The sequence below is a fragment of the Peromyscus maniculatus genome, chromosome 13 (genome assembly GCF_049852395.1).
Source record: "Peromyscus maniculatus bairdii isolate BWxNUB_F1_BW_parent chromosome 13, HU_Pman_BW_mat_3.1, whole genome shotgun sequence".
Lineage (NCBI taxonomy): Eukaryota > Metazoa > Chordata > Mammalia > Rodentia > Cricetidae > Peromyscus > Peromyscus maniculatus.
Window position 1 is genome coordinate 60,649,375 of NC_134864.1, and position 13,006 is coordinate 60,662,380.

A 13,006-nucleotide genomic window follows, 5' to 3' on the forward strand; every position below is an offset into this window, starting at 1 on the left:
CAGAGATGGGAGTATGTGAAGGTTTTGGACCCTTAGAGCAATCCAGTCAATCAGGTCCCTTCTTAGGCTGGCTGTTGGCTACAGCACCCTAGGGGTCTCCTGGGGGGGGGGAGCAAATATGTGTGGACTTCAGGCCCCTAATCTCTTCAGGCTGTGCACCCAGAAGGACCTGGGAACTTGGGTGCTTGTCTTAGCTGAGTGGTTGCTGGAGGTGAGCCCCTCCCAGAGCTGCGGAACGAGGCCGCAGGCGGACTGTTTTCTCTTGCCTTGCTGCCGTCTGGACTGTGCAAGGATTTTGTTTTCTGATACTGAATCCCAGTGTTTTCCCGAGGTTCCTCAACTCAGGCTGCAGCTTCACAGGCTTGTTTAGTTATGTGGAGGAGTAGGTGAGTCACTAGGTACTGCTACTGAGCCACCCTGCCTGGCCCACAGCACAGTATGCATAGTATACATGGTATTTACGGCAATTTAGTTAGATAACTGTTGCCCCCCCCAAAAAAATCTTTTCAGAATTTGTTATTAGTTTTAAATGAATAAGCCATTATGATTCTGAGCGTAAATAGTGATACATTTCTTTGAAAACCTATCAAATCTTGTTTTGTAATTAAAAGCCCCAGAAATCGCCCTCAGGGAAGAGGTGGCAAACAGTAGGTAATATGTTGTTAAGTATTAGTGCCTTTATGATGGCACAATGCAAGTTTTAACTGTCTACTGTAAAAACATTTTACACACAAACTGCTGAGAAGCCACCACACAGGCAGCTCCGACATAAATATAGGTCATAATTTAAAGTTCATTAGGAATATTTTCTCTACAGAAAGAGAGAAGAAAGGGTAACATTTCCCAGGCTAGCACAATAAACTCACTTAAGCCAAACAGCAGCTAAAAAAGTGAGTGGGCGATACGTTCCTAACAGAGGTGAACCGTTTTCTTCTCATGCTGGAGTCTTCACAGTTGAGCAGCCGTTCTGCTGCTGACAGAATCTATCTGGGGCCCAGATGTTCAGATGGAACTTTCCTCTGGGACGACTGTATGCCAGTCTAACAGCTCTGACTTAGGGAGACGTTTGCACTTTCTTCCAGATGTGGCTGAAACCCTGTAAGAGGTCAGACATCCCCGAGCGGCCGAGCTACATGGCTCCACTGTACAAGACCAGTGAGAGGAGAGGCACTCTGTCCACCACGGGCCACTCCACCAACTTCGTGATCGCCATGACGCTGCCCTCCGACCACCCCAAGGAGCACTGGATCGGACGGGGTGTGGCGCTGCTGTGTCAACTGAACTCGTGATCCCAAGGTGGCATCACCTCCTCCTCCTCCTCCTTGTTAGACCGAGTAGAACACACTGTATTTTTAGATTTTGTTTTGGCTTCAATAAACTGAACTAACATTCTTAATTGTGACTCTATTCTGGCCCTTTTAAAGTACCAAGAGAATTCATACTTAATGTTCTGAGACAGACTGAAAAGACACCGGTGCACTTTCTCTTTTTGAATAACTTTATTTTGGGAGAGTTCCGTAAGCATCAGGAACATATATAAAATGACACACCACTGTTGACAATGAAAAAACAGCATTTGATCACTTCCAGCTTTATAAATTTAAAAAAAATGATTCACTTACAACAAAAAATGTTTAGATATTTTAGCAAGTATCACCTTGCAGGACCATAATCACATTTAAGCCACGGACTTACTGTTAATGGAAAAGGTTCACACTGCATCTAGCTACTATAGTATTTCTAAGCATAATCAAAGCTGATTGAATGCAATGTGATAGAACACCAAAATCCATACGGATGTCACATGGCAACAGCATTGTACAAGTAACATTGGTGACCTCCAACAAGCATCTGTTAAAACTGGACTGGTCAGTGAAGTGGAATGTTGGAGCCAAACAGAAATGTAGTGGAATTAGGATTGTCTAGTGAGACCTGAAACTATACATTAAAATGACGTCAAAACTAAACACTGGTGGAACCCTATCCAAATACTAGCAGCAACGGTTAAAGCTTTCCTACGCAGTTAAGAAGGTCTAGCAAATAAAGACAAACTTTATATACTGTGAGCATAACCGATCAGCTGTAAATGAGGCCTTTTAGAATGAGAGTCTATTCCAGCTGTTGTTTTAAATGAAGCAGATTTAATGTTGGAATGCACAATCCTCCTTGGGTGTAAAACTCAAATATGAACTAGAAATGTATTTTGGTTTTGAAAGCAAAATATCCGAGTCACTTGAAGTTGGCAGTACTCAGTAGGCCGGGCCCCTTCCAGCAAGGCTGCTCAAAGGGCCAGGCAAGGAGGTGAAAGGCCGGACTGGCCCAGCTGTGCCCAGGGCTGGAAACGTGCCCAAAACCACTACTTGAAGGAGGGCTCGGAAAAAGACACCTGCTCTAATTCAAGCCTAGCTTACCGGAGTAATATCACCTCGGGAGCCCTCGCTCAGAACACAGCGAAGGAACGCCGGTGATTATCTGACACCTTGACGCATGTGCTGCTCTCAAAGTGTTGTTTTTGTCTTAAAAAATTCACACACTAAAAGAGCTGGGAAAAGGACTGAATGAAATCATTTAAAATGGAACGGACAGGGTTTGGCTCTTACAGTTTGTTTTTTTCAAGGGCAATCCTGGCTGCCAAGCATGAAAGCTAGCTGCACACGGTTCAGACACAGTTCACTTCCGAAAGGGAAGAGCGAGCGGCAGGAGGTCTACACAGAAAGATGCACATGACTAGTCTACAAGTTACCGAGTCCCAGTAGTTCAGGCTGAACACGACTTACACTCCTCACACATCCCTTCACCAGGTGTGAGAGCAGGCACCCACACACAGGCTATCCCTAGCAGGCACCAGCAGTGTATCTTGGCACAAAATGATAAAGCGATTTTGGCTTAGTCATGTACGTGGGACCACGGTAGCCATGGTACCAGCGCAGTGACTATTTAGCTGACGTTTTATATACAGGCTATAGGCATGGCAAACTTAGACTTGACTGCCTGCCAGGCATGTGCTCTGAGTGCCAAGGCCAAACTGGTCAAGTAACGTGAACACTCAGAACTTAAAATTTTCCAATCAACCTAGTTGGTGCTAGGCAAATGGAACACCACATCTTTGATATTTTCTAGAATGGTAATTTTAAGAAAAAGGTATCTGACTACATGCTCTGACTCACCCCCACAAATAAAAACAAAGTTAAAAAAGAAAATAACCCCAACACCAAGTATAGTAATGCAAAGAACCATTAAGAATCTGTCATTAAACTGAAGTTCACACAAACATACAATCACAAATTTCAGTAGTTTAGGCTGCAAGTTTGAAGACTATGCAAATATATACAAAAATAGTAACTCTAGATTCAAGAATACGGTCTTTCCCAATGCTAAATCCATACTCTAACGCAGCCTGGGCGTCCCTCTAGTTCCTAACGTCGACTTTATACAGTTTCAAAGTTGTGTCAAGTTGATCCCTATTAACCCCATATGTATATATGTAGCTGAATTAAAGGACACTAAAATTCATTCTTGGCATACACACAAAAATGTCTGCTCAGAGTCCATTTAAAATATTTTTAAAGTTTAAATGATTTTTTTGGTTTAATTTCTATTTCTGCATAGCCACAGAAGTTTCTACTAATAAAAAGACTAGTGTTTTATATGATTCTCTCTTTTTAAAGTCTTAAACTGCTATCGACATTGGTTCATGGAGTCCCATTTTCTCCCGTCTTTATCACAAACTTTGTTTTTAAGGATCCATCCATGCAGAGACAACAGCACTGAGCACCAGTCTTTCACGGTTAGGCTCGACTCTACGGAACCTGGGAGCAGTGCAGGCCACTGAATTCCCTGAGCAGTGTGCATACAGGACAAGGAACAGAGGCAAGCTGCACGAACATTCTCGCAATCAACCTGGGAATGGTCAGAACTGGATGTCAAACACAATCTTGTCTTCATAAAGGGCGATGACCAGCATGATGGCAAACCCAAACAGCAGTCCCAAGTTCTGCAGGACGAACTGCCCCACTGGACAGAAGCCGTGCTCCTCGTTGTCGCCGTCACCGTGCAGCATTTCCGGGAGCTGGAAGACAGGTGTCAACACGGCATTTAAAACAGACGGAAGCTTCTCCGCCTGCTTCTAGTAAGACGGCTCTCGTTACGTCGTTTCTCTTCCTGCCTGTAGTTTTTATTGTCATAAAAACCTTTCCTTCGAACTTCCCCTAATATTGAAGCATAAACCATACACAGAACATCTCACAGGAATGTACTCTGGATTCCTGTCTGTGGGGCTAGAATAATGCTGGGTCTCTGCCACTGAAATTTTATTCTGAACGCCAACACAGTTGCCATAAGCACAGTAAAGAGCTGACCAGCATCTACTGAGACACAGCACTTAGGCATATTCACAGGTGAGGCTGGAGGTGGGGCTCTGGGGAACAGCCTGCCTGGCATTCTTAGGGACCCTTGTGTGGGATGAACATCACACACACACACACACACACACACACACACACACACACTTGTTTGGGATGAACATAAGTCTGTTTCTCTCTCTCTCTCTCAATTAAAAATTATTTCCATAGTAGTCAGCACTGCCCAAAGTCCCCTAAGCAGACATTTCCATGAGGCTCCTTCAGGAACCTCAAGCAGAGACTCTACATAATGCCAATACCTGCCTGATTGGCTTCCAGTGGCTTTAGGTAAGTAATCTTCCCTAGAGTCAGGGCAGCCTTTCTAAAATCAAAATGTGGTCATGTTATTCTACTGCTGTAGCCTTCTCAGGGTTTTCTTTAATTCACAAGTGGCATATGTAATTATCATTTTAAAATGTTTAAATTAAAATGTATTTCATTTACTTATTGTGAGTGAAAGTAAGTGTGTGTGTGTGTGTGTGTGTGTGAGAGAGAGAGAGAGAGAGAGAGAGAGAGAGAGAGAGAGAGAGAGAGAGAGAGAGAGCACTGTGGCAGCAGAGGGCAACTTGCAGTAAATGTGGTTCTCTGCATCCACCCTGAGAACTCAGGGTGTCCCGAGAGTTGCACCAGGGAGCTGGGGTCACCAGGTTTGGTGCCTTTACCTGCCCAGTTCTCAATGGCCCTGGATATTATCTTTAAGTACTTTTTCCTGCTAGTTAGAAAGAGCACCATTTTGTGTTAATAATATGCTAGAAAATATATGCAGGGAGCGTGTTGCCGTCTGTCAAGATCAGAGGGTTGGAGCCGTCTGCGTCCTTGCAGAGAACAGACCGTCTGTTCTTGTCTGTGTGCTGACTGTACGATGACCATCACCTCCTATTACCTCCTCAGAGCCCACGTGCTTACTCTACAGATGACGTCACCTCCTAGTACCTCCTCAGAGCCCACGTGCTTACTCTACAGATGACGTCACCTCCTATTACCTCCTCAGAGCCCACGTGCTTACTCTACAGATGACGTCACCTCCTATTACCTCCTCAGAGCCCACGTGCTTACTCTACAGATGACGTCACCTCCTAGTACCTCCTCAGAGCCCACGTGCTTACTCTACAGATGACGTCACCTCCTAGTACCTCCTCAGAGCCCACGTGCTTACTCTACAGATGACGTCACCTCCTATTACCTCCTCGGAGCCCACGTGCTTACTCTACAGATGACGTCACCTCCTATTACCTCCTCGGAGCCCACGTGCTTACTCTACAGATGACGTCACCTCCTATTACCTCCTCGGAGCCCACGTGCTTACTCTACAGATGACGTCACCTCCTAGTACCTCCTCGGAGCACACGTGCTTACTCTACAGATGACATCACCTCCTAGTACCTCCTCGGAGCCCACTCCCCCGAGGAGAACTAGTGGTCGGGAGAGTTCTGCTATCCCGACTGAGGACTTCATGAACCTCATCCTCTTGCTGCCAATCACCCTTGCAACCCTTTCACGCTGAGCCCCGATTTCCTGTTGGTAAGAAACATGATGACGCCCCTCCCAGTCAGCGTCTCTGCAGTTCCAAAGACAGTGCATGACTCTGAACCAAGCTGGGGAGAAGCAGGGAGGAGTTTGGGAGAGGTTCAAAATATACTGTATAAAATTGTCAAAGAATAAACAAAAACATTATTAAAAACCCACCAATTCTTACTGTAAATTTTTGTCTTATCTCTAGCTTCCTAGTACAAGGATCAGAGCATCTTCATTCCAGTGGCGGATGACAACTAATAATAGTGACAATAATGCTTGTCTCCCGGAGCTGTCTCCGTGTGGGCGACGCAGTAGCTTGAGAAACGAAGTCAAATGCTCAGTCTGCTACCCACAGTGGGAGCCACCAGTGCCAAGGAGAGGAAGCAGAGCAGGAACTCACGAGCTCCGAGGAGCAGGCTCACAGTGCACACAATGCACACAGGCTGCCTGAGCCATGAGAAGCCAGGCACAGAGGGGCCGCAAGAAGCCGGAGTTCCTGCCCTGGAGAGTTCTCAACGGCACAGAAAGAGGAGACGACCGCAAGGGTCAGGAAAGGGTGAAGCGAGCACAGTGATCGAGGGTTACACAACACTGCGGGCAAAAACCTGCAGGTCAAAACCCACAGGTCAGTGTAAGGACTGAGGGGCGCTCTTCTTAGAGGGGACTGGAAGTTTTGAGACTGTGTGAGGAACCCTGCCGGGAAGAAAGGTCAAAGAGTGTCTAGTCACAAGGTAAAACGAAACCTCCAGAACCTGACAACCCCAGGGAAGAACTGTCAACGGATTTGGAATAGTGGAGTGAATGAAAATGAAAGCGCTGCTGCCATAATTCAGGTGAAGTCAGACACCAAGACCGGCATGTGCACAGGACCCTTCCTTCTTCTTGGCCACAAAGAACCTCAAAAGATTCTCTAAACAGTGACAAGATGTCCCACCCAACATCACAAGGTCTCCAGAGAGAATTCTTTACTTGTATCTCTAAATACTGCTATTACTTGAGTTGTGACAATAGCTGATTAGAAATTTTCAGCATCTCCAAGAAATCTTTGTAAGGTAAATGCCTTTCCCTGATTATTATTTACATTGTCACAGTCTTTAAAACTGGCCAGAGTCTTAAAAAAAAAAAAAAAAAAAAAACAGTGAAGTTTCCAACCACTTCCAAAGATGTCTTCCATTTCTGGACGCTGCATTCTATTTGTAAGTTTAGTATAATAGAAAAAGATATTGAAAGCATCTTACCATATCCACCAAGGCCACATAGAGGAACATGCCTGCTGTGATTGCGAAGATCCAGAGTGTGATGTTGTTGGCATACTGACCCACAGCTGTGCCGATGAGCATTCCTATGTAAGCCATCATGGCTGAGAGCAGGTTGTACACAATCGCTTGCTTTACAGTCATGCCTGCTTTCAGAAGAACTGCAAAATCACCTGCAATTCAGACATCATGTGAGGATTTAAAACCACAGGATTTGAAAGTACAATTGTGAGCAGAAGAAACTATTAATAAGAAAGTTCAGAATGCATTATAAACATACATCATTAACAACACAGCAGCACAAAAGTTGTAGAGGTGATAGAATTATTCCACAATCCGGTGTGTGGTACAGTTCCGTAAGTCTGTATGTATGTGATGAGCCAACCAACTGTATATAAAAGGCCAGTTAAAAAGCCAGGTGTGGGGGTGCATGGCTGTAACCTCAGCACTAGGGAGGCAGAGACAAGTGGATCTCTGAGTTCGAGGCCAACTGGTCATGGAGAGAGTTCCAGGTCAGCCAGGGACACCCAGAAAACCCTATCTTAAGAGAGAAAGGAGGGAGAGAGAGAGAGAGAGAGAGAGAGACAGACAGACAGACAGACAGACAGACAGACAGACACAGACACAGACACAGACACAGACACAGACACACAGACAGACAGAGGCAGGGCGAGAGAGAAGAAACTGTCCAACAGCCGGATCTCACGGAGGCATTCTCTCCGTCGCGGTTCCCTCTTCTCGGATGACTACAGTTTGTGTCAAGCTGACAGAAAATGAACTGGTAGGACTGTTTCCTGATCATCCTGCAGAGCCCTGCACTGGCTGGCTCTCTCTTCTTCCCTGGGGTATGGTTTAATTTTGTCCAGTCTTCTGTATGGAAAGAGCTACCTCACTCCTTTCTCCACCGATTTCTCCTGTTTTTGCTGTAATCCACCCTGAACCACCACAAAGGGGCACCTTTCAGCAGGTATTAGAGAAGGAGGCTTCTGATGTGTCCTTCAGGTTGGTTAGGAAGCACATCGCTTCCTTTAGTTTCGGCAGTGTGGCTCAGGAAGCAGCATGATTTAATACTTTGTGAACTTAATGAACACAGGCAGAAGGACAGACTGCAGAAGGACAGGCTGCACTAACGCCATCTCCCCTGCTACCACAGAGCGTGGCACGATCTACTTCACTCTTGAGTTACTAGGAGGGTGAATTAACTAGTCAAGATCCAGAGGGTGTGTGTTTGTTGAGACAGGATCTCAGGCAGCTCAAGCTAACCCTGAACTCTGAATCCTTCAGAAGGAATTGTTTTTACTTAATTCCTACAAAAATAACACACAGCTGCCTCTGTGCCTCGAGAGGATCATATACACCCAGTGGTGTGTACAACTGTCATTTTCTTAAAGCATGTACACTTGAGTTGTCTCAATCTCTTGGGGTGTCTCTCTGTCTCTGTCTCTCTCTCTCAAAACTTAGCCTGTACTTAGTTTATATTAAAACTGTTTCTTTATGTGAACTCCAGCTTTGCTTCATTAAAACGAAAGTCACAAAACGTGTTCTTGTTTTCTCTGATGCAGAGGTCTACAGATCTTTGTTAACACACATACCATGTTATCACAACTACTAACAAACTCTAGAACTGTTCTATTAGTTCCCGAGGTCCCCTGGGTCCTGCACCACTAACACAGCAAGCAACTCGTTCTGTGTTGTTACATTTCTGTCTTTTCCATAATAAATATCACATGAATGGAGTCAAACAACATGCATTTTGGGGGTCTGGGCTTTTATCACTTGCCATAATACACCACTCTACATATCAGGAAATTACTTTTATTGTTCAGCAATATTCATCTCATAGACAAATAATGCTTTATTCACCACCTGAAAGGCACTGGGGTTACTTATCATTTGGGGCAATTATGAACTCACTGTACACAGTAAAGAGGCTTTTGTATCAACTCAAATTTCACTTCTTTGGAGTAAAGCCATTCCCACCAAATACAAGACTACAGTTGTTCACATCCTTGACAGCATATAACAAACCCAGGAACTGAAATTTCACATTTATCTACTGTCTTCTTTAGTAAATATCTGTTCAAATCTTAGTCTGATTTTTTTGGGGGGTGGGGTGGGGTTGGAAGAGGTTCCCTGTCACTAAGTGAGAAGTCTTTAATATTGTGTTCCTAAAGGCCTTTTATAAATACATGTCTTCCAAACTTTCAGTCTGTGGCTTTTTCTCACTCTCTAAACAATGTCTGTTTTATTTTCTTAATGGGTTACGTATTTAATAATGTGCCTAAGAAGAGTTTGCTCACCCAGACACAGAGACACTGTGTGGACTAACGGCTTCTTTTGAGTTGATTTTGTTCACGGTGTGAGGTGTGAATCACACCGCTTCCGACAGCTTCTGTTTTGGCAGTAAACATCCTATACTGAAGCACCATCTGCTGAGCCCTGTCTGTCTGGAATTTTCTTTGTACCTTTGCCGAAAATAAAATTCAATATACATGGAGACACTAAGCTATGTGATTTACACATCTGTCCTTTTTTCAATACCACTGTTTTGGGCATGTGGCTAAACCAAGTTTCAAATCAATCTGCTGTCATTTTTCAAAAATTTCTAGATGTCAAATTGTTTCCTTTTCACATAAATGTTTTAAGAAGCTCATTAATCTCTGTCAATGAAGCTGCTGTTGTTCTGGGTGCTGGGGATCAAGAAAAAATACAGAACAGAACAGATTTAAGCTCACTACTTCATGCTTTTTGATGCAAGTGGAACCATCTTATAGACTCTGTATAAAGTGAAATATCTCACTTAAAACTATTTGCTCTTGCTAGGTGGTAGTGGCTCATGCCTTTAATCCCAGCACTTGGGAGGTAGAAGCAGGCAAATCTCTGTGAATTCTAGGCCAGCCTGGTCAACAGAGCAAGTTCCAGGACAACCAAGGTTACACAGAGAAGCCTGTCTCAAAAAAAAACTAAAAACAAAACAAAACAAAGCAAAAAAATAAAAACAACCCTTTTCTCTAGTTTTGTTTCTGTAAAGAGTCTAAGGTTTTGCATATTTACCCAGCTTCCTGTGCAGTAAGAGCCTGTGAAAGTCTTAAAACTAAATCAAAGGGTTCCCTACAAGTTGAGATTAGATGGAGCAGGCCTGTCTTCATGAGGTAAATCAGCACTCTTTTCTTCCTGCTGATGAGGGTTTAAACAGATGAGCTGTGTCTGCCAAAGCTGCTAATGAATATGGTCTAGTACTGTGGTAACTGACAATGATTACTGGGGTGTTTTAAGAGTTTGCTTTGATGGTCTTCACTCTTTATTACTGTGTATCTAAAATTTCAATGGGCTAGAGATAGCCCTGTGGTTAAGAACACCGAGTGCTCTTCCAGGGTACCTGGGTTTGATTCCCAGAACACACATGGTAGTTCACAACCATTGGTAACTCCAGGGTCAGAGAGGGTCCAACACACTCTTCTGACCTCCTTGGGCATCAGACATGTGGATGGTGCATAGAAACAGATGCAGGTAAAACACCTACACATAAAAAATGAATAGATAAAAACTAAAAGAAAACTCTATGTACATCTATATGGTGAATGGCCAACTTTCCTAGAAAACTACACGTTACAGAGAATTTATTTTGAATTAAATTTAATCACTGATAAACTTGAGGGGAATGGGAAAACATGACAGTACTACACCTTACCTGAGATAAATCCTAAAATTATGATTCATTTATCAAAATGTAGCAGAATATTTAACTATGCAAAGATGGTTGCATTTGTTTAACTATGTACAGAAGTGTTGCATTTGTTTACATTGTGGAATATTTGTTTAACTATGTAAAGATGTGTTGCTGTTTTACCTTGCCTGCCTAAGGCACCTGATTGGTCTAATAAAAAGCTGAGTGGCCAACAGTGAGGGAGGAGGTATAGGTGGGACTTCTGGGCAGGGAGAGGAAGTAGGAGGAATTTAGACTCAAGGAAGAAAGAAAAGCAGACGCCAAGGAGACACCAGGGGAGAACCAGCCAGACACAGAGGAAGCAGGAAAGCAGGACACACAGAATGAAAGAAAGGTAAAAAGCCTTGAGGCAAAATGTGCATGAATAGAAACAGGTTACATTAAGTTAAAAGAACCAGTGGGACAAGCCTAAGCTAAGGCCGAGTATTCATAATTAATAATAAGTCTTGTGTCTTTATTTGGAAGCTGGTTGGCAGTCCAAAGAAAATTCCAACTATATCAAAATATGATTTTCTTGATGCCAAAACACACGGCTCAGAATCAGTAGGGGAGTTTGGGCCAGGCATAGTGGTACATGCCTCTAATCCCAACACTTGGGAGGTGAGGCAGGATGGACACAAGTTTGAGACTAGCCTAGTCTACACAGCAAGTTCCAGACCTGACAGGGCAAATGGTAAGGTCCTGTCTCACCAAAACAAAACAAATCCCCAAATCTTTGTTTTTAGAATATATAACAACAATTATAAAATAAACATAAGACAATGATTATCCACAAGACAGAGAAACTGAAGGGGACAGGAAAATAAGAACCTGCACAAAATATTTTGGATATTGGAATTATAGTACACACTGTGAGCAAAAAAACATTAAAAAAATAGGGAAAAAAGTATTTTGAGGGCTCTACTTTATTAAAATCATGTAAGAATAATCACACACACACACACACACACAAACAACTGTCCAAACACCTAACTTTTTAGTTTAAAAAAGAAAGGATTAGAAGTTAATGATTATTCTAGAGCCCGTCAGTGAGAATTAGGACCACTTTCCAGTTTCTCTAATAACCATCCACGCACCCAAGTCTAAAGTCTAATAACATTCTGGTTACTGTTTGGACAATGACGTGATCTCTCCATCATCTGTGAAGAAATCATTGTCTTAGGTTCCTGCAGTTCAATTTTCAATTATGTAGTAGCAAACTTTACCCTGCATCTTCAAGAAAATATAATGTGCTGGGTGGCGGTGGTGGTGCACGCGTTTAATCCCAGCACTCAGGAGGCAGAGGCAGGCGGATATTTGTGAGTTGTGAGTTCCAAGACAAGCTCCAAAGCTACACAGAGAAACCCTGTTTTGAAAAACCAAAAACAAACAAACAAAAGAAAATATAATGTATATGTTAAATGAAATAAAATAAAATAAAAAGGAGCTAATACCATAATCAGGCATTTGAGAAACACTTTTATGATCATCAACCTAGCTTCTTTGATGAAGCAGGTACTTTCAGTCTTACACTGGGATGCACTTGGCCGTCAATGGCACTCCACACTTGCCAATAGATTTTCTGTCTCAACATTTCTACTTTAATGCACTTTACAGTGAAGAAGGCCTAGATGTGATGAAAGCTGGTAGGAATGTGAGGCTCATACCTAATTCATGTGGCAGCTCATGACAGAAGACGGCTATTGAAGTACTGATTCCTCCCGTCAGTCCAGCACTAAAAGCTGCCCCTGCAAAGGATCATGAACACAGCGAACAGAAAGTGAGGTTCAGGGCTCCTGGTTCTCCCACTCTTGTTTGTGAGATGTTCCTTCTGTCTAAATTCATTTCATACTCTATTCACCCACACTATACAGCACAGCTTTTGAACATACACTGGTATATAAGATCTCACTCCACTAGCAGAAGTCTGTATTCTTTATTATCAACAGCTACTATGGGTATAAATACTACGGTTATAACTTTCTGCTTTCTGAAAGAAACCAAAGCCTATTTCTGATTAATAAAATTTAGATCCCAAAAAGACCTAGGTCCTGGTCACTAGTTCACACTACAGCAACAGCATACGCAGCTCATATCCATCTACAGTAGGTGAATTTGCTGTGGTGGGT

General features: G+C 43.2%; 2 protein-coding genes across 11 annotated transcripts in view; one reads left to right on the plus strand and one right to left on the minus strand.

The window, feature by feature from the left end:
• The window catches only part of Dnah7 (dynein axonemal heavy chain 7), a 257,387-nt gene extending 255,991 nt beyond the window's left edge, over positions 1-1,396 (plus strand). The window contains exon 65 of the mRNA XM_042259698.2: positions 1,083-1,396. Coding sequence (XP_042115632.2) covers positions 1,083-1,289 — 207 coding nt within the window. The 3' untranslated portion in view covers positions 1,290-1,396. The remainder of the gene's footprint in view (positions 1-1,082) is intronic.
• Positions 1,397-1,477: 81 nt separating this feature from the next.
• Slc39a10 (solute carrier family 39 member 10) overlaps positions 1,478-13,006 on the minus strand; it is a 130,070-nt gene continuing 118,541 nt past the window's right edge. For all 10 annotated transcript variants that reach the window (XM_006974867.4, XM_076550406.1, XM_015993754.3 and 7 more), the window contains 3 exons: positions 12,545-12,625; positions 7,154-7,344; positions 1,478-4,069 (listed from right to left, as the gene is read on the minus strand). In XM_006974867.4, the coding sequence (XP_006974929.1) occupies positions 3,911-4,069; positions 7,154-7,344; positions 12,545-12,625 (431 nt within the window). In that variant the 3' untranslated portion in view covers positions 1,478-3,910. The remainder of the gene's footprint in view (positions 4,070-7,153; positions 7,345-12,544; positions 12,626-13,006) is intronic.